This window comes from Saccopteryx bilineata, chromosome 8 (genome assembly GCF_036850765.1).
Source record: "Saccopteryx bilineata isolate mSacBil1 chromosome 8, mSacBil1_pri_phased_curated, whole genome shotgun sequence".
Taxonomy (NCBI): Eukaryota; Metazoa; Chordata; class Mammalia; order Chiroptera; family Emballonuridae; genus Saccopteryx; species Saccopteryx bilineata.
Window position 1 is genome coordinate 6,479,139 of NC_089497.1, and position 20,705 is coordinate 6,499,843.

General features: G+C 47.8%; 2 protein-coding genes across 4 annotated transcripts in view; one reads left to right on the top strand and one right to left on the bottom strand.

The window, feature by feature from the left end:
- HPS3 (HPS3 biogenesis of lysosomal organelles complex 2 subunit 1) overlaps positions 1–20,705 on the top strand; it is a 39,251-nt gene that overhangs the window by 17,202 nt on the left and 1,344 nt on the right. The window contains exons 8-16 of the mRNA XM_066240832.1: positions 681–792; positions 2,881–3,062; positions 3,945–4,125; positions 5,877–6,110; positions 7,582–7,764; positions 8,142–8,330; positions 9,776–9,883; positions 14,749–14,955; positions 15,973–16,063. Coding sequence (XP_066096929.1) covers positions 681–792; positions 2,881–3,062; positions 3,945–4,125; positions 5,877–6,110; positions 7,582–7,764; positions 8,142–8,330; positions 9,776–9,883; positions 14,749–14,955; positions 15,973–16,063 — 1,487 coding nt within the window. The remainder of the gene's footprint in view (positions 1–680; positions 793–2,880; positions 3,063–3,944; positions 4,126–5,876; positions 6,111–7,581; positions 7,765–8,141; positions 8,331–9,775; positions 9,884–14,748; positions 14,956–15,972; positions 16,064–20,705) is intronic.
- The window catches only part of CP (ceruloplasmin), a 63,327-nt gene continuing 50,488 nt past the window's right edge, over positions 7,867–20,705 (bottom strand). For 2 of the 3 annotated variants that reach the window (XM_066240830.1, XM_066240828.1), the window contains exons 19-20: positions 13,451–13,552; positions 7,867–8,327 (exon numbers count right to left, since the gene is read on the bottom strand). In XM_066240830.1, the coding sequence (XP_066096927.1) occupies positions 13,452–13,552 (101 nt within the window). In that variant the 3' untranslated portion in view covers positions 7,867–8,327; position 13,451. Of the gene's footprint in view, positions 8,328–10,186; positions 10,330–13,450; positions 13,553–20,705 lie in introns of those variants that run through there. The other variant, XM_066240829.1, reaches the window with a different exon arrangement.

Below are 20,705 nucleotides of genomic sequence, written 5' to 3' on the forward strand. Positions count from 1 at the left end.
TAAAAGGTTTTTTTTTTTTTTAATTCTGGTTTATTTGAAAATTTGTTTGGTCCGAGGTCTACGTTACAAAGCGTGTGTGGACCACAGGAAATGCACCACGTGGTGAAAGCAGGAGCGAGCACCGTGCTGTGGGCAGACTTGCAGTTCCATGTGTGTCCTGTGTGTGTCCCGTGTGTGTTCCGTGTGTGTCCCGTGTGTGTTCCGTGTGTGTCCCGTGTGTGTCCTGTGTGTATCCCACGTGTCCCAGCTGCGGGCGTGTCGGGATCCCCGCTCTGTCGCAGCGTCTGCCGGACTCACGAAGGCCACGCGCAGGAGGGACCCCGGGCACAGGGCCGCCCACGGCCCGGCCTCTCTTCCCTGTGAGGGCTCCTGCCTGACCTGTGAGCTTTCTGCCTGAGGGAGACTGCCGGAGGGAGGGAGGGATTGGAACTGGGGATGGTCGTACCAGTTCCTCAGTTCTAGACTCTTCAAAGCCATGGCCTGTGTGGGTGGCGTTGTGACCAGACAGTACTCTGTGAGGCTCGACTGGACAGTTATTACTGAAGGAAACACTAAATGAAAGTGATTTCATGGTTATGTTCTTCTAGGTGTCAAGTATTCCTATTTGCCATTTCAAGTGGCCGTTTATGAATTAATAACATGTCTTCTCTCACAGTTCTTGTCCTTTGTTTTGCTTTTAGTTCCAGACAAGGTACCGGCACTAACAAGCAGAGAACGCCCCCTGCAGCTGAGGCTGGGTGGAGTTTGTATATTGTGAATACCATCTCGCCAGCGCAGCTGTACAGAGAAATGGTACTTCTTTCCGACTTCTCATTCTTACCTGTGGAGATACAGAGTGGAGCGGATGCCCCCAAATGACCTTATGTTCAGCATCCCGCCCCGACCAGCGCTCTGTCTGCCGGGGGGCGAGGGGAGGGTGTCTTATTACGTCTTCCCAGCTCCTGGCATCTGAGGAGGCAGGAGAAATTCCCTTCACTAAAATGAGACTCTATTCCTACAGAACTTCCACAAGGATTGATTGAGCAGTCTAGATATAAATAGCCTTTGACCTTTACTTTGATCCCTAGCAGAGAGAGCCAGGACATGGAGCTGAGAGAAACCTTAGATCATTTATCCTGTTCCACTCGGTGGGTCTGAAACATCAGCAGGTGTCCCTGGGCCCTGCAGCGTCTAGAGAGTGGTCCTGTGAGTAGGGCCCTGGGTGGGCATTCTTGCTCCTTTTCTAAAAGTGACAGGTGCCAGATCATCCCTGGCATTTTTAAAAAACTCTTTATTTTGAACTAATTGATTTCCAACCTACAGAAAAGTTGCAAGAATAAGAACAGTACAATTAAACCCTGTATGCCCACACAGGTTTACTCTCAGTCAACACATAACCCCTTTTGCCTCTCTCCCTCTCTCTCCCTCCTCCCTCTTTCCCTTTGTCCCTCCCTTCCTCTTTTTCTTCCTTTCTACCTCCCTCCCTCGTTTTTTCCCTCCCTCCCTCCTCCTTTCCCTCCTTCTTGTCCTTCTTCCCTTTCTCCCTCCCTCCCTTTCTCTCTCCCTCTTCCCTCCCTCCCTACTTTTTCCCTCCTTTTCTCCTTCCCTTTCTCCTTCCCTTTCTCCCTCCCTTTCTCCCTCCCTTCCTCTCTTTCTTCCTCTTTTCCTCCCCCCACCCCCCTCTCTCCTTCTATCCTTCTCTCCTTCTCTTCCTCCCTTCTTCCCTTTCTCCCTCCCCCCCTGCCTCTCTCTCTTTGCACTCTTGCACTTTCTACACACAAACACACACGCTGTTTCCTGGTCCTTTGGAAAATAAATGGCATGGGTCATAGTCAAAGGCTGAATACCTCAGTGTCTGTTTCCTGAGAATCAGGATATTTGCATATAGCCCCAGGGCAGTCACATGCTGCGGAATTTGACATCGACACAGCCCATCTGTGGTTCACATTCAGTTTCTGACACCTGACCCTGTCCTGGTCTGGTAGGCTGCCCCACTCCCGTCAGGGTCCACTCTGGCGTCGGGGCGTGGACTTGCCATGTCTGCACCTCCTTCAGTCTGGAACAGGTCACAGCCTTTCTTTGCTTTTTATGATATACACATTTTTCAAAAATGTGCTTTCCCCTTTCCACCTTTTAAATTTCTTTCATGCTTAGCTTAGATACTCCTCTTGGCCAGAATACTGCGTGGACGCAGTGGTGTGGGGTGTGTTTTTTGGGGGGCGGTGGCAGCACGAGGTGCAGGAGAGCCATCTGCCTCTCTCCGCCGTGTTAATCTTGATCAGTCTGGTCAAGGTGTTGCCGGATGTGTCCCTGGCACCTTACTACCAGTAAGTGCAGCAGCTCTGCTCTTTGTAGTTCTGCTTAATGGAGACTCTCAGACTTCCGCTAGAACCAGGCGATCTGCCTACCGAGAACACGGGTCAGCTCAGAGAGCCAGTGACTGCTTTTATCAGCCCCAGTGCATTTACAGAAATAGGTGCAGAATCTGAATTCACCAACGGAGACTAAAAGAAGGGGTACTCAGTCTGACTCCACAAAAGACTTAAAGCATAGAGCTTTTTTAAAAAAAAGCTAACATTTCAGCCATGCTCACTAGCTTTATTGCCAAGTTAGCACTGTTGTTAGTATTATATTACAGTATCGTGTGTCCCTTCTCTAACGACAAGCACTGTTTTTGTACAAGTGTGTGTGCAAAACCGGCTCAGAGATTCGGGGCGGTTGTGGGGCAGGGACCCTTAAGCTTGGCGTGGTCAGAATGGTTAATGACCGCTTTTTATTTCTTAGGACTTAACGTGTCCACATATTAGCTTGCCTCACAGAATACACAGACAGTCGTAAGCACTGGGGAGCTTTTAGGAGTCCTCGTGCCGCAACACGGGCCGCGGGCCGGTTCTGCTCTAGGTGGAGTACAGCACCGCGTACAAGACCACAAAGACCCAGAGCTGCATCCACCTGCTGAGCGAGGCCCACCTGCTCGTGCGCGCCGCCCTGCTGGACACCGCGCGGCTGGACCCGGGAGAGGAGGCAGAGCTTCTGGAAGCGTTCAAGGACAGCTGTGGGCACCTCGGGGACTGCTACAGCAGGTGGGTGGTGCTTCATGGAGGTTTGTTAGACAAGACGTCCTGAGCTGCGGGTGTCCTTGCTAGCTTTTCTGTCTCTGATTGGTCCCGGCTCGGTAGGGGTCCAGTGAGGGGAGGCGGCTCATTTACTTATTTATTTATTGCTCACTCGTTTGCTGAGCACGTGCTGGGTGCCAGGTATTGTGCCAAGCTCAGAGACTCGCAGGTGAGTGTGCCCGCCTTCAGGTAGGTCCAGTTCATTAAAGGAGCAGTGCGTCTTCCACTCATGAGTCTGCCACCACTTACTGGGTGAATCTGAAGTTTCTCTTCACGCCTTGAGGTGAGGATGTGGTGGGGACGATGGGGGGGGGGGGAGCATGACCAGCGAAGATCCCCGAGACAGCTGTGTTACTAGTTTATTCCCCGTTGGCTCTAAGGGAGACGTGCCCCCTGGACAGTCTGGGGTTTTCATCTGAGTAGTCAGTGCTTCTACGATGTCAGAAAAGGAAAGGCACAAACGGCGATTTTTATTTCCGAGGACGACGTTGACACATTGTTTTGTATATGATTGTTTCAAAGGCTTACTTGACCCATGGGAATGATTATAAATTAATATAACAGACATTCCCTACGTGTAAACATTCTTTTGGAGCCACATTATGAAAATGAAATTCACTTAATGAAATTTTTTTTTCTATTTTTACCATGAGCAAGGAGAAAGAGCTATGTTAAGTAGAATGACTTCGCAGAATGAGACCTAAGAGTTCATTTCAGCTACTAAGGACAGGAGGAAGTGTTTAAGATTCATGTCATCTGGAGAGCATGCTCTGTTTTTATTATCAGATGTGATCGCTGTCCTGGTTTACAGATGACAGAGCTGAGGCTTCTCTGCTTCCCTTCCTTCAGGCTCGACACCCAGGAGTCCCACCTGGCCCTGCCCTACTACAAGATGTCCGGTCTGTCTATGGCCGAAGTTCTGGCTCGAGTGGACTGGGCTGCTGAGGACGGGTCGCAGAGATACGAGAGGGGACTGATCTTTTACGTTAGCCATTCTCTCTACGAAAACCTGGATGAAGAATTAAGTGAAGTGCATATAGTTTTCTATTACGGCTCATCTTTGTTGTTGTTGTTGTTAACTGTTCATGTGAGCTGTTTATTTTAGGTCACACTGTTTAGAAGCCAACTTCCAAATATGTTTCTTTGGTAATATGCCACTCACAAAAAGGAGGGGATATTTAATCGCTTCCTATTCACTTTGAAATATCCCCATTTTGGTGAGCAGTTTATCGTTTCTTTTCCTAAAAAAGGTAAACAGTGTGCCCCTTTCTTCTTTAATACTTGTGGAATTACAGCTTGGAATGGAACTTATAATCATCTTCTCGTACTTTCTCATTATATGGACGGGGTGATGCGGTCCATTGTGATTGAGTGACCCACCCAGCGTACCAGCTGCTTGTCCTTCGGGGGGTGACGCAGAATGTGGGCCTGCCTCCCTCCTTGTGGGCAGCCCCCACTCCTTGTGGGCAGCCCCCTCCATGGGCCCGGTCACCCACTCTACATGTCCAAAGCATCGCTTACAATAGCCTGGCCTGGTGACCGGAACACATCATTAAGGATTATTTTGAACCCTTTGTGTGTTTTTTTTTAAAAAGAGATGAATACAGATATGCAAACTTAGTGTGATACCAAGTGTTTTAAGATTTTGAGAGAAATGAAATTTTATCCTAAATTACCCCAATAAGAAGTTTATTTTGTACTAAGCTATATAATTTTTTATAATGGACTTTTCCAGTATTTATTGGATTAACTTAATCCAATAGTTATTTTCTTCTTCTGAACACCTGTTAAAATTAGAAGTGCTGGACCCTACCTGGCTGGCTCAGTGGGTAGAGCATTATTAGCCTGGCATGTGGACGTCCCGGGTTCGATGTCCATTGGCACACATGAGAAGCAACCATCTGCTTCTCTCCTCCTCCCTCTCCCCCCTTCTCGCTCTCTTCTCCTCTCACAGACATTTGCTCGGTTGTAGCAATGACCCCAGGTGCTGAAGACAGCTAGCTCGTTTGAATCAAGCTTCGGCCCCAGACGGGGAGGTTGCCAAGTGGATCCTGGTCGGGGCGCATGTGGGGGTCTGACTCTCTGTATTCCCTTCTCTCACTTAAAAAAAAACCCAACAACAAACGTTAGAAGTGCTGGCCACAATTTGGTACATATTTTCACTGCTTCATTTTCATTTTAACTTGTCAAAAAGATTACTGCAGGTCATCTGAGATTTCTACATTATCACCACCACCAATTCTGTCTGGTTTTTTTTCCTTTTCCAAGTTGAGAGGATGGGAGATAGAGAGACAGACTCCCACATACACCCTGAGCTGGGACAAATCCAGCAACCCCCTGTCTGGATGCTCTGCCCATCTGGGGCCATGCTCGCAACCGAGCTATTTTTAGCACCTGAAGTGGAGGCTCCCCGGAGCCATCCTCAGTGCCTGGGGCCGATGTGCTCAAATCAATTGAGCCATGTCTGTGGGAGGTGGAGAGAGAGAGAGAGAGAGAGAGAGAGAGAGAGAGAAGGGGGAGGAGGAGGAGTGGAGAAGCAGATGGGCGCTTCTCCCGTGTGCCCTGACTGAGAATCAAACCCAGGACTTCCACTCACCGGGCTGAAGCTTTACCACTGAGCCAACCTGCCAGGACCAACTCTGTCAATTGAAACGTAATGCTTTCATTTTATTTTAACTGGAATGTTGTTATCTTGGCTTTTTCTCTTTCTTTTTTATTCCTGATTCTGTTGCTCCCTGTTGGCTGGCGGACCTCTTACTGCTCGTCCACGCTCCCCCGAAGGACTTGGCCATGAAGGTGGTCCAGATGTTCCACGCGGCCGAGCCGAAGCAGCTGCCCCACGTCCTCTGCAGCCCTGCCATGAGGAGCATCGACCCTCACACCGCCCTGAGCTACCTACGGACACTGGACACTTCTGGGTTCTCGTCGGTCTTAGTCACACTGACCAAGGCAGCGATGGCTCTGAGAATGGGAGATCGTGACATGTACAGAAGGGAAATGGAAAGCCACCCGGAGGTACGGGCTCTGCCTTGTTCCAGCAGCAGCCTGAACGGGGACCCGGTAGTCCTCAGGTGGTTAGCTCTCCTCTGGCTTCTGTCTAGCTCATTTTGTTCTTAGTTGTAAAAAAAAAATAAACAAATCAGTTTGATATTAGAAGGGAAGTGACCCAGAGTGGACGTGCGTGGGCTGTGGGTTTCGCGAATGAAAAAGGAAAATGATAAAAGGCAGCAGTGGGTGTCCAGAGCCCTTTCAGCTGAGTGTCAGGTGGGCTCAGAGCACAGGGAGCACAGAGCCCGCCCGAGCCGACGGTCGGCAGGAGGGCACGGCCTGCCCCCTGAGAGCGGGAAGTGCTTTCCAGTACAGCAGGTGGGGCATGGGGGCCCTGGGGGTCCAGGGGCTGCAGAAACAGCCTGCTCTTAGGGAGATCACCAAGGACTGGGTGGAGGGTTGGGCATCTGAATGGTGTAGCAAAGAAAAGGGGCATGAGGCAAAGATGTTCACTGTTGGGGGAAGAAATGAAGGGGTGACATGAGTTGAGCACTCAGTCTGTCCCAGGGGTAGTCAGGGCCCCTGGCGTATGTTCTCTGATTTAATTGTTGCGACAGTGCTGTAAGGTATCAATAGATGCTACCGGAGAGGGAAGGAAGGCAAGGAGAGGTGAAGAAACTTGTTCAGGACCGCGCTGCTGGGGGCCGGTGAGCCCAGACCGAGAGTAGGCTGTCGGTCGCCGATCCCACGCTCCTGCACTGTTGTGTTACTGCTCGACGGTGGTCACACGCCCTGCACTGTTGTGTTACTGCCCGACGGTGGTCACACGCCCTGCACTGTTGTGTTACTGCTCGACGGTGGTCACACGCCCTGCACTGTTGTGTTACTGCCCGACGGTGGTCACACGCCCTGCACTGTTGTGTTACTGCCCGACGGTGGTCACACGCCCTGCACTGTTGTGTTACTGCCCGACGGTGGTCACACGCCCTGCACTGTTGTGTTACTGCCTGACGGTGGTCACACGCCCTGCACTGTTGTGTTACTGCCCTGCACTGTTGTGTTACTGCCCGACAGTGGTCACAGGCCCGCAGTGTGACTTAGGTTTCCAAAACGAGAAGAGCAGGCGTGCTTTATTGCGGGACAAATGATATTTTGTCATGACAGGAAAAACAAGTCATCATTGAGCTGTCCTCTGCTTGGAAGAGCGGCATTCTAGAAAGAGGAACTTTCTTCCCATAATTTTGAGAAAGCTTAATATTATTGTGAAATGTAAAGCTCTCTCCAAAAACAGGGCATCTTGATGCTGAATTAAATATTAGTAACTTCCATGAGGACAGTTAACAAGGATGTTCTTCTTAGACAAACTGATCTTTGTCGTTAAAAGAAAAAGGTTGAGATTATTAGTAGCTTAATTAATTATTCATGTTGACTGTACTAGCATGTATTTCCAAGATGTAATACAAAGTACATTTTATTCCTTTTTTTTTTTAATCTTAAGATGAAGTTGGTATGTGGCTTTATTCTTGAACCTCGGCTGTTGATTCAGCAGAAGGGACAGATAGTTCCAACCGAGCTTGCCGTTCACTTGAAGGAGACTCAGCCCGGCTTGCTCGTCGGTGCCGTCCTGGGCTTGCAGAAGAACAACAGGATCGGCATTGAAGAAGCAGACTCCTTCTTTAAGGTCTGTCACTTTGAAAACGTCCATTGTTCTGGATGTCCTGATGAAATTGGTGGTGATGGCAGGGTGGGGGGTGGGGGGGGGCATGGAGTAGAATGAGAGAAGTGAGTTTTCATTTGTTTATTGAAAAAAACCAAACAAACTTAAACATAACTGACGTATACAAGTATAGATGAAAAGAATACATCTAGAGAAGTTCCATTCACGCAAGGTAGAACCGGTTTCCTGTTAAAACGCCTACGCCGGCTTCTCCGTGGCACTCACGCTCCTGACTAACTAAGGGCGTGGCCACAGGGCGGAGTGCTTGCTGCTCAGACAGCTGTACGGTGAGCCGTGCTGTCTGTCCATCGGGGGCTGGGACTCGTTTCGCTGTGTCCCAGGTGCTCTGCGGGCAGGATGGGGGCGCGGCCCCGCAGCTCCTGGTGGACTTCTGGGAAGCCCAGCTGGCGGCGCGTGTCCCGGAGGTGCTCCTGCAGGGCCTCTTCTCCAAGCTCACGTCCCAGTACACCTGGAGGCTGTCGACCAGGCAGCCCCCGGACACCGCGCCGCTGCGGACGTCGAAGGACCTGGTAAGAGGACGGGACGATCTGTTACACGTTACAGTAAGGTACCTTTTTCCTCTTTTTCATGGCTTTGAGTCAAACCTAATTTATATGACCAGATATCTTTTTTTTAAAATCAGGAGTTAAAAATACACTTACAAACGTTTTAGCCCCGGCCAGTTCGCTCAATGGATGTTGGCCGGGAGTGCAGACATCCTGGGTTCACTTCCCGGTCAGGGCACACAGGAGAAGCAACCATCTGCTTCTCTGCTCCTCCCCCTCCCCTTTCTCTCTCTTTTCCCCTCTTACAGCCAGTGGCTCAGTTGGTCTTGAGTGTCAAGCCCCAGCTGTGGAGGACAGCTTGGTTGGTCCAAGCACTGGCCCCAAACTGGAGTTGCTAGGTGGATCCCAGTCGGGGTGCATGTGGGAACCCGTCTCTTTCTCTCTCTCTCTCTCTCATGCGGGAGCTTGTCTCTCTCTCTCCTCCTCCTCCTCTCGCTTAAAACAAGTAAAGACAAAAACTTGTCCATGAGTGAAGCTGCACACGCTTTAAAAAACTTGATATTCCGAAGCGTGCCCACGCTGCTCCTCTGTTACAGACCGGCAGAGGGACATCAGCAGCCCTCGCCTGAGGGAAGGGGCTTCCTCGGGGCTGTCAGGAAGGGGAACACGAACACAGCTGTCTCAGACCACCCTGTCCCGTCAGCGGCTCTGGGCCTGATGGAGCCCTCCCCACCTGCTGCCAGCCTGTCTGCCCTGCTCCGTCCACCCCCCTGCCTCTCAGGGGGCCCCAGCTTGCCCGGAGAGCCACCAGCTTCTTCACACAGCAATGCTCTATGGGAACTGCCTTGAGCATTTACAGGAGCGGATTTGTTTCTCAAGGAAGGTGGTAGAAATAAAAAAATTCCTTCTAGTAGTGTACTGTTAACTTTTTGAGTATTAGCTTAAAAGTACTGTTGGTTTCTTTCTTTCTTTTCTTTTTTTGCTGGAAAGTACCTCTTTTGACTTTTTTTTAATTAATAATTTTATTTTTTTAATGGGGTGACATCAATAAATCAGGATACATATATTCAAAGATAACAAGTCCATGTTATCTTGTCGTTCAATTATGTTGCATACCCATCACCCAAAGTCAGATTGTCCTCTGTCACCTTCTATCTTGTTTTCTTTGTGCCCCTCCCCACCCCCTTTCCCTCTCCCATTCCCCCCCCCCTCCCTCCGTAACCACCACACTCTTATCAGACTATTTTAAGGTATGAGGAAGTATTTAGTGCTGATCTGTTCACTGAGAAGCAGGAAGGCTGAAGCTTTTCCCAGGGGAATAGATTCTAAAAGACCGCGTTTCCCGCTCCCAAGAAAGTGTCTACTTCGTTCTGCAACGCCGCTGGGATTACTGATTGCTTGCTCTTTCTGGAACGGATGAAGAACATCTTGTCTTGTTGAATTTTATGTTCATTTCTTTTATATTTTAGATAAACGCCTGCAGTCATTATGGCCTAATCTATCCATGGGTTAATGTCTTACTATCATCCGATTCCTTAGCTGACAAAAATTACACAGATGATCTCTCCAAATTACAGGTAACTAAAAATGACTCATTTTTTGGTGACTCTACATATCCTAATTAAACGCAGGCTGTGAATAGTGTAGGAGGTCAGGTGTTCTGTCCATCTCGAGTTATGACCTTGCGGGACAGTCCCCAGGTGGGCGTGCTCAGGCGCTCCGGAAGGGTCCCCGCCTCTGCCTGAACCCGCTCACGGGACGGGACGGGGGGGGGGGGGGGGGGCGTGACCAGTACGTGAGTGAGTGCCAAGGTCACGTGGCCATCTTGCCTCGTTTTCAGCATGTGTTTGAAAACGCTCAGTGACGTGCACAGGTGGCAACATGTGGCAGGGCTCTGTTGACAGGATCCGGGTATTTCTCAGTCTTCCCTCCTACATTGCAGGCCTCCAGCCCCATGCAGCAACTCCCTTCTATGTTAGAGGCAAGAGGTCCAAGCAGCCAGCTCACCTGGCTCCCAAAAGGACTTTAAAAAAAAAAAGAAGTATGAGTAGAGAATGTAGATCATCCTGTAAGAATTCTGGGACAGTGTTTTGAGTGGAAATGAGAATTGAGGTTTAATTTTGACTTCGGTTGGGTGGATCGGGCTGGGCTACCTGTGGATATGATTTTATTTAATGTAGTTCAGTGGTCCAGGGACCAACCAGAACCCTGGATCTGTTTTGTTTGGCCTGTCCACTGTATTGACCAAACGATAAAAATGGACATTTTTTTTTTTTTTGTATTTTTCTGAAGCTGGAAACGGGGAGAGACAGTCAGACTCCCGCATGGCGCCCAACCGGGATCCACCTGGCACGCCCACCAGGGGCGACGCTCTGCCCACCAGGGGGCGATGTTCTGCCCCTCTGGGGTGTCACTCTGCCGCGACCAGAGCCACTCTAGCACCTGGGCAGAGGCCAAGGACCCATCCCCAGCGCCCGGGCCATCTTTGCTCCAATGGAGCCTCAGCTGCGGGAGGGGAAGAGAGAGAGAGAGGAAGGAGGGGGGGGGGTGGAGAAGCAAATGGGCGCTTCTCCTATGTGCCCTGGCCGGGAATCGCACCTGGGTCCCCCACACACCAGGCCGACGCTCTACCGCTGAGCCAACCAGCCAGGGCCAAAGAAAAATGGACATTTTTAAATGAAGCATTCTGAGTTTCAAGTGCCTCTTGAAAAATATGGCGGAACTGGCAACCCTGGGCCCTCGCTGCCTGAACGGACCAGTGGCTCCCCTCTGGGCAGTGCCCACGCTGTCGCCCCTGCCACCGTTCTTGTCTGTGCGTCTTCCGGGTCTGCACACTGAGGGTGCGGTGTCCCTGTTCCCCCCACCCAGCTGCCCAGGCCTCTTGACGTTTTTGAGTTTGCGGCCCCTGATTAAACACCGGGAATGGCTGTCAGTGTGGTTATTGCTTGTAGAAACCCACCCTGGGCAGTTGGTGGAGCAACCAAACAGAGCTGCGATTGGCCCACCATGAGAGCTGGAACGCCCACTAGTGGGCGGGAGGGACCAGGTTGACCAGCACTGCAAAAGTGGGCGGTTTTTATAAAAAGGTTCACCATCACGGTATTAAAGGATAGAAAAATGTAGTCAGCCGAGAAAGTTCCCTAAATCATTCTCCTAAAGATAATAGCTCTTTCTAGATGGTCTGTGGGTCAGTTCATCTTAATCATTAAGAACAAAATGACCCTCAAGAAACAAAAAGAGCCTGACCAGGCAGTGGCACAGTGGATAGAGCATCGGACTGGGATGTGGAAGACCCAGGTTCCAGACCCCGAGGTTGCCAGCTTAAGCGTGGGTGCACCTGGTTTGAGCAAGGCTCACCAGCTTGAACCGAAGGTTGCTGGCTTGAGCAAGGGGTTACTCGGTCTGCTGAAGGCCCACAGTCAGGGCACATATGAGAAAGCAATCAATGAACAACTAAGGTGTCGCAATGTGCAATGAAAAACTGATAATTGATGCTTCTCATCTCTCTCTCTTCCTGTCTGTCTGTCCCTATCTATCCATCTCTCTGGCTCTCAGTCAGTCTCTGTAAAAAAAAACAAAAAGAAACAAAAAGATTTAGCCCTGGCCAGTTGGTTTGCTCAGCTGTAGAACATCAGCCTGGTATATGGAAGTCCCGGTTCAATCCCCGGCCAGGGCACACAGGAGAAGCGCCCATCTGCTTCTCCACCCCTCCCCCTCTCCTTTCTCTCTATCTCTTTCTTCCCCTCCCACAGCCAAGGCTCCATTGGAGCAAACCTGGTCCGGGCGCTGAGGATGGCTCTGTGGCCTCTACCTCAGGCGCTAGAATGGCTGCGGCCACAACAGAGCAACGCCCAGATGGGCAGAGCATCACCCTCTGGTGGGCATGCTGGGTGGATCCTGGTCAGGCGCATGCAGGACTCTGTCTGCCTCCCCGCTTCTCACGTCGGAAAAATACAAAAAACAAAACAGATTTTACATGCTTCTCCCCTAGAGGAGTGGAGAAGTTCAAATCCATCTCCACTTTTTCAAAATGCTGTGACCCCACCCCCACCACCACCACCACACAGGTTTGATGTGAGTCTCTTGTCCTCAGCCACTGTCAACAGGAACCACATTTGTGCAAAAGTTGAAATAAAAACAATAGAGAAATCATCTACGTGTCAAAAAGCTGCTGTTTGAAATGGCACAGTAACTGTTAAATGCCCTGCCCTTTCCCAGAACTGTCATGGGCCCTCACCACCCCCTCGCCCACCCCCTCCTCCGAGCCGCAGCGGCTGTGCGGGCGGAGAAGCCGGAGTGCTCCGTTCACTGCAGTGTAGGCTGCGGGCAAGGGGACTCGACCGGAGAAGGGGTCGGCCGTGCTCATGCTGGAGGCCAGTACTGAGAAAGTGGAGCAGTCTGCTAAGACACAGACAGCATTCAGAGTAGTTTAGAGAGTAGTGGTTGCTCCTGGCTGTTTGGTTCAGCAGTAGAGCATTGGCCTGGTATCGGAATGTCCCAGGTTTGATTCCCAGACAGGGCTCACAGAAGTGACCATCTGCTTCTCCATTCCCCTCCTTCCTCTCCTGCAGCCATGGCTCGAATGGTTCGAGCAAAGTTGGCCCTGGGCACTGAGGAGGGCTCTATAGCCTTGCTTTTGGCACTAAAATAGCTCAGTTGCTGAGCAACGGAGCAGCAGCCCCGAGGGCAGAGCATTGCCTGGTAGGGGCCTTGCCGGGTGGATCCCCGTCGAGGCGCATGTGGGAGTCTGTCTCTACCTCCCTGCCTCCACTTAATAAAAAAAAAAGGTAATAGTAACCTTTGGACTGTTTTTTTTATTTTATTTACTAATATATGTGTTGTCTGGTTTCTTACTTATAAATTCTGATAATATCGATAAAACTATGGAAAAGTTCACGGGTAATCGGTTACACTTTGTACGAAGCCTTAACTACATAGTTCGGGTTACCTGTGCCTTGCTCCTGCCTACCTGCTCCGCTGTCTCCATTAATCAAAAGTTGAGTACAGAAATAATCTGTTTTCTTTTATGTCGGGAGATCGTCTGAGGGGCAGAGGGCCCCCTTACGTCATGTTTGCTATCTCACTGTCAGGAAATTATTCAGACGAAGATGATTATTAAACTCGCGGGAAGTAAAGGGACCGACCTTATTTTCTTAGCCATTCCTTGGTAGAAGTTTGGAATAAAACAATCACGCCGACCGTGAAGAGATAGTTCACATTCCATGTCCTCCCAAGAGCCCGAGAAGCTGTAACAAAAAAAGATGCAGGAAGAAGAAAATCGGTATTTGACCATCTCACCTTTATCCAGACGAGAGGGAAAACGGAGGTTATTTTGGTGGGAGAGTCAAGAGTAGTACAGTTGACCCTTGGACGTCGTGGGGGCGAGGGGCACCCCTGGCCTGCAGAGGGGACAACTCACATATAATGTAAGTCGGCTCTCAGCACATAAGAGCCAGCTGCAAGTTAACTCAGTTTGAACTGTGCGGGTCAGTTGAAAACATCTGCATGTAGAGAGAGTGGACCTGTGCACCTCAGATCTGGATGGCTAAGAGTCAAGTGTATTTATAGCTAAAATGCTTAAAAGGAAAATACTGGTCACCGTTCTGAATACTGAGCCCACTCTGTGAATCAGCTTGTGGCAAACGGTGTCGAAACAAATCATTTGGTTCTTAACCATTGCTTTAGTTCTCGAGTGTTAAGTATTCTTTTTGGTTATGTGTGTAGTGCAGCGCATGCTTATTGTAGAAACTTTAGAAATAACAGGTTTTTGAAATAATGGGAAATAGAAACAAGTGGGAACACACAGGAATTAGGAAGCGAGGGGGCTTTGTCCACCGCTCATTGAGGAGCCCTGTCTCGGGCTCTGTGCCCTCCTAAGGCGCCCCTGTGTGTGCCCCCATGTGGATTTCCACAGCTGGGCAGCTTCTGAAGGTGGTTTAGTATTGAAATTATTTTACTCATTTTATCATGTCACTAAGTAGCCTTTGAAAACAATTTTGACAGCTGTTTAATATTCCTTCATACAAATGTACCATAGTTTACTCAGCCCTTTTTTGGGTAACATTTAGGTTGCTTCTAGTTTTCTAGTATTGTAAAGACTCTTGGGGTGGACGTCACTGGACATCAAGCTGTAACCACATTGTTGATTCTTTCCTTAGGAGAGTCCTGAAGCAGTCCCCTTAGTTTTAAAATGCCGTCTACCCAAATCAGAGAGAATCGTGTTATGTGAAACAGATTGTTATCCTTTGAACTAGAGGTGGTTTGAATATTAATACTTCACTTAAAGTTAACACCAGATGCATATGCTATAAAATTGGCATTATTTTTGTTTTTGTTTTTTGGCAGGCGAGATTTATAGTCTTTTTTAATAAATTGTGCTCTGTATTTTGTGCTTAGATTTGTGGGTGTCTCCTTCCATAACGCTTCACTTTTCTGTTCATAGTCTCTTCTCTGTGGCCCTTCATTTGACATCGCTTCCGCGGTTCCGTTCTTGGAACCGCTCTCCGAAGACACGGCCGCTGGCCTCAGCGTCCAGGTCCTGTGTCGGACGCGCTTGAAGGAGTACGAGCAGTGCATAGACGCGCTGCTGGACAGGTGCCCGGAAGCGGTCATCCCCTACGCCAGCCACGAACTCAAGGACGAGAACCGGGTATGCTCTTCAGATTGCGTGTTTCAGGCTTGATCGGTGATAACCAGACTTGGTCATCTTGTTGTCTCTTGTGCAAAATGAGAACAAATTACTCCAATCCAGCTACACAGGACTTTGCAGGTCAGAAGAGCACACATATAATATTTAACATATTGTATGGTTCTTTGTTTTGTTTTGTTCTGTATTTTTACAAAGTCAGACCGATTCCTGCGTGCTCCTGACCGGGATCCACCCGGCATGTCCACCAGGGGGCGATGCTCTGCCCATCTGGGGTGTTGCTCTGTTGCAACCAGAGCCATTCTAGCGCCTGAGGCAGAGGCCACAGAGCCATCCTCAGCGCCTGGGCCAACTTTGCTCTAATGGAGCCTCGGCTATGGGAGGGGAAGAGAGAGTGAGAGAGAAAGGAGAGAGGGAAGGGTGGAGAAGCAGGCTTCTCCTATGTGCCCTGGCCGGGAATCGAACCTGGGATTTCCACATGCCAGCTGACGCTCTACCACTGAGCCAGCCAGCCAGGGCCCCTGTTGTGTGTTTTGAGTTGTATTTGAGGCTCTTACAGTGTACGGTGGTGGTAGGTTATCTCCATTAAAAAATCTCTCATTTGAAGATGAAGTGGGCTCTCACCTGAAGATTTGGGAAACATAATGATGATGGGTAAATATTTTTGTGCTACATGGTCTTTAGTTTAGAAATTAGGGTTTTAGGCTTTAATCCTTCCTTTCCTTCCCTCCCTCCCTCCCTCCCTGCCACCTAAGAGATGATCTAGGATATGTTTCTTCTTGCAAATAGCCGTGTACATATGCACCACATACATATTATTAGATTTTCAAGCTACAAATCTTTTATAATTTAAGCAGAACACTGCCAGCTCATAGAATTTCTGTTATAACAAAGTTTGTTGCCTTAACTGTAGTGAGGTATTTTTGCCCTGTACTTCCCTGCGTGGACTTCTTATTCTTGTTAGAAATCTTAATGTAAAATGCACCAAACTTAACACTTATTCATTTTTTCCTAAGATAGACTTTGTGGTGGAAAAAGCTACTGCCTGAACTTTGTCAGAGAATAAAATGTGGAGGAGAGAAGTATCAACTTTACGTGTCATCCTTGAAAGGTAGCGATCATTTTTGCTTGATTATAAATTTAATTGTGTCTTAGTTTTAGTTTTCATAATTTTCTTTCTCTGTTTTTTTTTTGTTGTTGTTTGTTTTTTTGAGAGGGGGTGGGACAGACAGGAAGGGAGAAAGATAAGAAGCATCAACTTGTTGTAACAGTTTAGCTGTTCAGTGATTGGTTTTCATATATGCCTTCATTGGAGGGGGCTCCAGCCAAGCCAGCAATTTTGAGCTCAAGTCAGCAACCTTTGGGCTCAAGCCAGCGTCCATGGGGTCATGTCTGTGATCCCACACTCCAGTCAGTGACCCCATGCTCAAGCCGGCGACCTCGGGGTTTTGAACCTGGGTCCTCAGAGTTCCAGGTTGACTATCCACTGCGCCACCACCTGGTCAGGCTGCTTTCTGTGTTTTCTTCATGAGATTCACAAGTGAGGTGAAGAGGCTCTTAGAATCGTCTGGAGAGCTTCTTCTCAACATCCCTACGTCCCCCATCATGTTTGATGATTCGTTCATTTCTTCCAGCTATGGAGCTGATGCTTTTAAGTTCATCTCTTCACATACTTAACAAGTTATCACAGCCATGGAAACTCACAACCTCAGTAATTTAAAAATTTGATTTTTCATTAGAACAATTACATTTTTATTACTGATCTTAGTGCTTAATTTATTACTTCACGTAGGAAATTAAGAGGATTCTCATTACTAGTCCTAATTGTAAGCAAGTATTTAGGAATGATAAGGTTCTCAAGGATCTAAAAGTTGTCTTTCAACTATGCAGTATTTTATGGCATTGGTAGTTATTTGAATTTTAATAATGCACAATCATTTGGAAATCTTGAGAGATGTATGGTTATCAAGTTGTTGACTCTTCTGTGTTAACATCACTAGTTATTTCTTGGCCTGAAGACAGAGGTATGGTTATACTGATGTCAGTATGCATAATACATTAGAAATTGATAGTGTGAGAATTGGATTTCCCAGCAGAGGTCATTGAGTTATAAAATGTTAGGCAGAGCCAGTGGCTACTTTTGGGTGTTTCTCTAAAGATTCCTATTCATGATGGGGAGGAGGTGACTTGAGACTAACTTCTTTCCCATCTCCTTGAGTCATTTTTGGTTTCATTCTCCAGTGAGATGGCCCAAGTCTTCGTACCTCAGTCACATCGTTAGGGTACTCAAAAAGTTTTGAGAGAGAAGAAGGGCGAGAGAAAGCGAAACAAAGAAACATCAACTTGTTGTTCCACTTCGGGCACCCATCGATTGCTTCTCATACATTCCCTGACTGGGGCTTGAACCGGTGACCTTGAGGTCGAGCCAGTGATCCTGGGCTCAAACAGGCAACATCACTGCTCTGGGATGGTGCTCTAGTCACTGCACCACCAGCCAGGGCTTGTCTGTATTTTTTATTGAATTTATTGGGGTGACATTGATGAATAAAATGATATAGGTTGCAGGTGCACAGTTGTACAATATATCATCTGTATTGTATCGTGTGTTCATCACCCCAGTTCTCCTTTCGTCACCATTTATCTTCCCTCCTCTCTCTCTGAGTTGGTCTCTATTTCGTTTGCTCATTTATTTTGTTTGTTAGATTCCACATATGAGTGAAACCATATGGTACTTGTCTTGCTCTGACTGGCTTAGTTCACTCAGCATAATAATAACCCCCAGGTCCATCCATACTGTAGCAGAAGGTAAGATTTTCTTCCTTTTTATGGCTGTGTAGTATTCCACTGTGTAGATGGACCACAGCTTTTTTATCCACTCATCTACTGATGGGCACTTGGGCCGCTTCCTGATCTGCGCCATTGTAAGTAAGTAACACTACAGTGAACATAGGGGTGCATAGATTCTTTGAAATTCATGTTTCAGGATTCTTTGGATATATTCTCAGAAGTGAAATCTCTGGATCATAAGGCAGCTCCATTTTTAATTCTTTGAGGTAACTCCAGACTATCTTCCACCGTGGCTGCACCAGTCTGCATTCCGACAAGCAGTGCAGGAGGGTCCCTTTCCTCCACACCCTCTGACTCACTGGTGATGGCCATTCTGACAGGTGTGAGATCTTCATCTCACTGTGGCTATAATTGCATTTCTCTGATGATTAGTAACATTAAGCATCTTTTCATATGTCTAGTGGTATCTGTATGTCCTCTTTGGAGAAGTGTCTATTCGGGTCCTTTGCCCATTTTTTATTTGTATTACTTGTGTTTTTGGTGTTGAGTTTTCTAACTCCTCTATGAATTTTATATTAACCCCTTATCAGATTATTATTGGCAAATACGTTCTCTGTTCCAGTGGGTTGTCTTTTCATCTTGTTGGCAGCTCTCTTTCCTGTGCAGAAAACTGTTTAGTTTGCTGTAGTTCCACTTGCCTTTTTTGTTTCCCTTTCTTTTGTTGCCCAAGGCGATGTCTCAGAAACAATATCGCTGTGAGAAATGTCCCAGAGCTTGCTGCCTGTTTTCTTCTCTCCATACTTTTCTGATCCACCTCCCCAGACTCTGCCCGCCTAACTTACCCGTGATCATTCCTCCACATGTGCCATTTTTTTGTATCTTCGAAATACGGTTGTGTCTGTGTACACACGTGGATGCATTAGACTGCGGTACTAGGAGAGCTGGTCAGTGCTCCAGTCACCTTCCAGTCTGCACCCCCGACCAGCAGCGTGACTCACCTGGAAGGCGTTCTGTAACTACGGCTTCATTCCGAAGGGAGAGTCTGAGTGACTACGGGTCTCCTTTCAAGGGGCGTTCTTCTGTCAGCCGCGAGCGGGGATGGAGCCTGGAGAACTGGAACTGAGTTCCAGATCTGCTGCTTACGGAGTGAGCTGAGGCAAGGCAGTGTCTGTAACATCCTGGGACTGGCGAGAAGGCCAGGGGTAACTCGGGAGTAAAATGTTAGGATTGCAAGACCGTAGGGTTAGGAATAGAGCTCAGGGACGTAGTATGTTTAGGAGCTTGGAATTCTTGTCTCGACTCAGCAGTGTTTCTCAACCCTGGCACTATTGACATTCTGGACCCAAAAGTGTGTGTGTCCTGTACATTTGAGGATGTTGAACAGCATCTCTGGCCTCTATGCACATAATACCAATGGCACTGTCCCAGTTATGACAAACAGAAATGTCTCCAGACATTGTTAGATGTCCCTTGGGGGGCAAAAGCATACGGGCTGAGAACCCTCGTGTCATGCAGAGCCGCTAAATCTGGGGTTTCTGTTGGCTTGTTCGTTTCAAGGAAATACTTGGTACTGGTTTTCTAATCATGAACTGGGCTTCTTATTACACATTCTCATGACGGAGTCAAGTATAAAAACGTAAAGCAGTTTAAAAAGTAATCATTTAAAGTCCCAACCAGCCAGAAATAAGTGTTTTCAATACTTAAACAACATTTCCTAGGCGTCCTGGAGGATTTAAGGAACTCTAAGGATTAAGATGCTGCCCATTTTCTGGGAGTTATAGTCTCTATTAGCCCCACACCGGTTGGCAGGAGAGAACTGGGCAGTGCCAGGACTTGTTGGCTCTCTTAACTCCTGTGCACTGGCCCCAACCAGGTTCTTTTCTATGGAGGATACTACTTAGAGGCTCCCCATCTGGGCTAAGTAAACTGGTTTGGTAGGGAAGCATTGGTGATTCATGTTTTTTACATGGGTGTTACAAATGAGTTAGTTATTGTTAATGTTTCTCCGATGTTAAATGTGCATCCTTGTGTTTAATTCTCAAAGGGCTCTGGAAGCTAGCAGATGGAACACGACATTATAGATGAGGAAGATAGGACTCAGGAAGTTAAATGATTTTCTGAAGTTAGAGAGTCTTATCTCTGCCCAAGTCTGTCTGATTCCAGAGCGAGGGATCCTTCCTGTATATCACTACTGTTCTACTCATGAGCTTTTAGCAGCAAGGGGGTGCCACTCGTTTGTGTGAAGGGCAGTTTAGGTTGCTGAATATTGGATGGGTAACATTGGGCGGACGCACGCACAGCCGAGCAGCTTTATCAAGTCGAGTTAATAGTGGTGGACACGCTAGGGTCACTCAGGGAGTGACTTCTCAAGGGTGTTTACTGGGGAACAGTCCTTCTCTTCCCAGCAGGGGGCAGCACTTAACAGGAAGCAATCCTCGTCAAGTTATATAATCTTTTCAAAAGTGTTTGCTAAATTCCTTACTGTTTAAAATGTTCACTGGAGCTCATTATTTTGCAGTTTGAGGGAACAAAAGTTTGCTCATGAAAACGGCTTTGTGTTCATTAATCACATGAAAATCTCACAGAGGAACTGATTTAGGAAAAGGTTATCCAACAATTAACAGTATTTGCCGTCCTAGCAAACAGTCTTGATTAATTGGTTGCAATATAGTTCCGCCATTAAAAACAGTATTGAAATGATTGTATTTTTTCTCTATAAAACAGAATTTTGTTGAAAAAAATTGTAATAATCTAGCAATGAAATATATAGTAAGTCCAAATTTCATGGGGCTTAACAGAAAATAAACTTCAAAAGATTCTAGAAGGAATAAAAAGTAGGAAGTATTATGTGAACTTATGAGACTTTTTTTCCTTTTGTAGTTATATTATTTTGTTACCTGAACGAACTTCTAGCTGGTTGAGTGATAAGAGAAGTGGATGAAAGACATGTAGCTCTAACTCAGTTC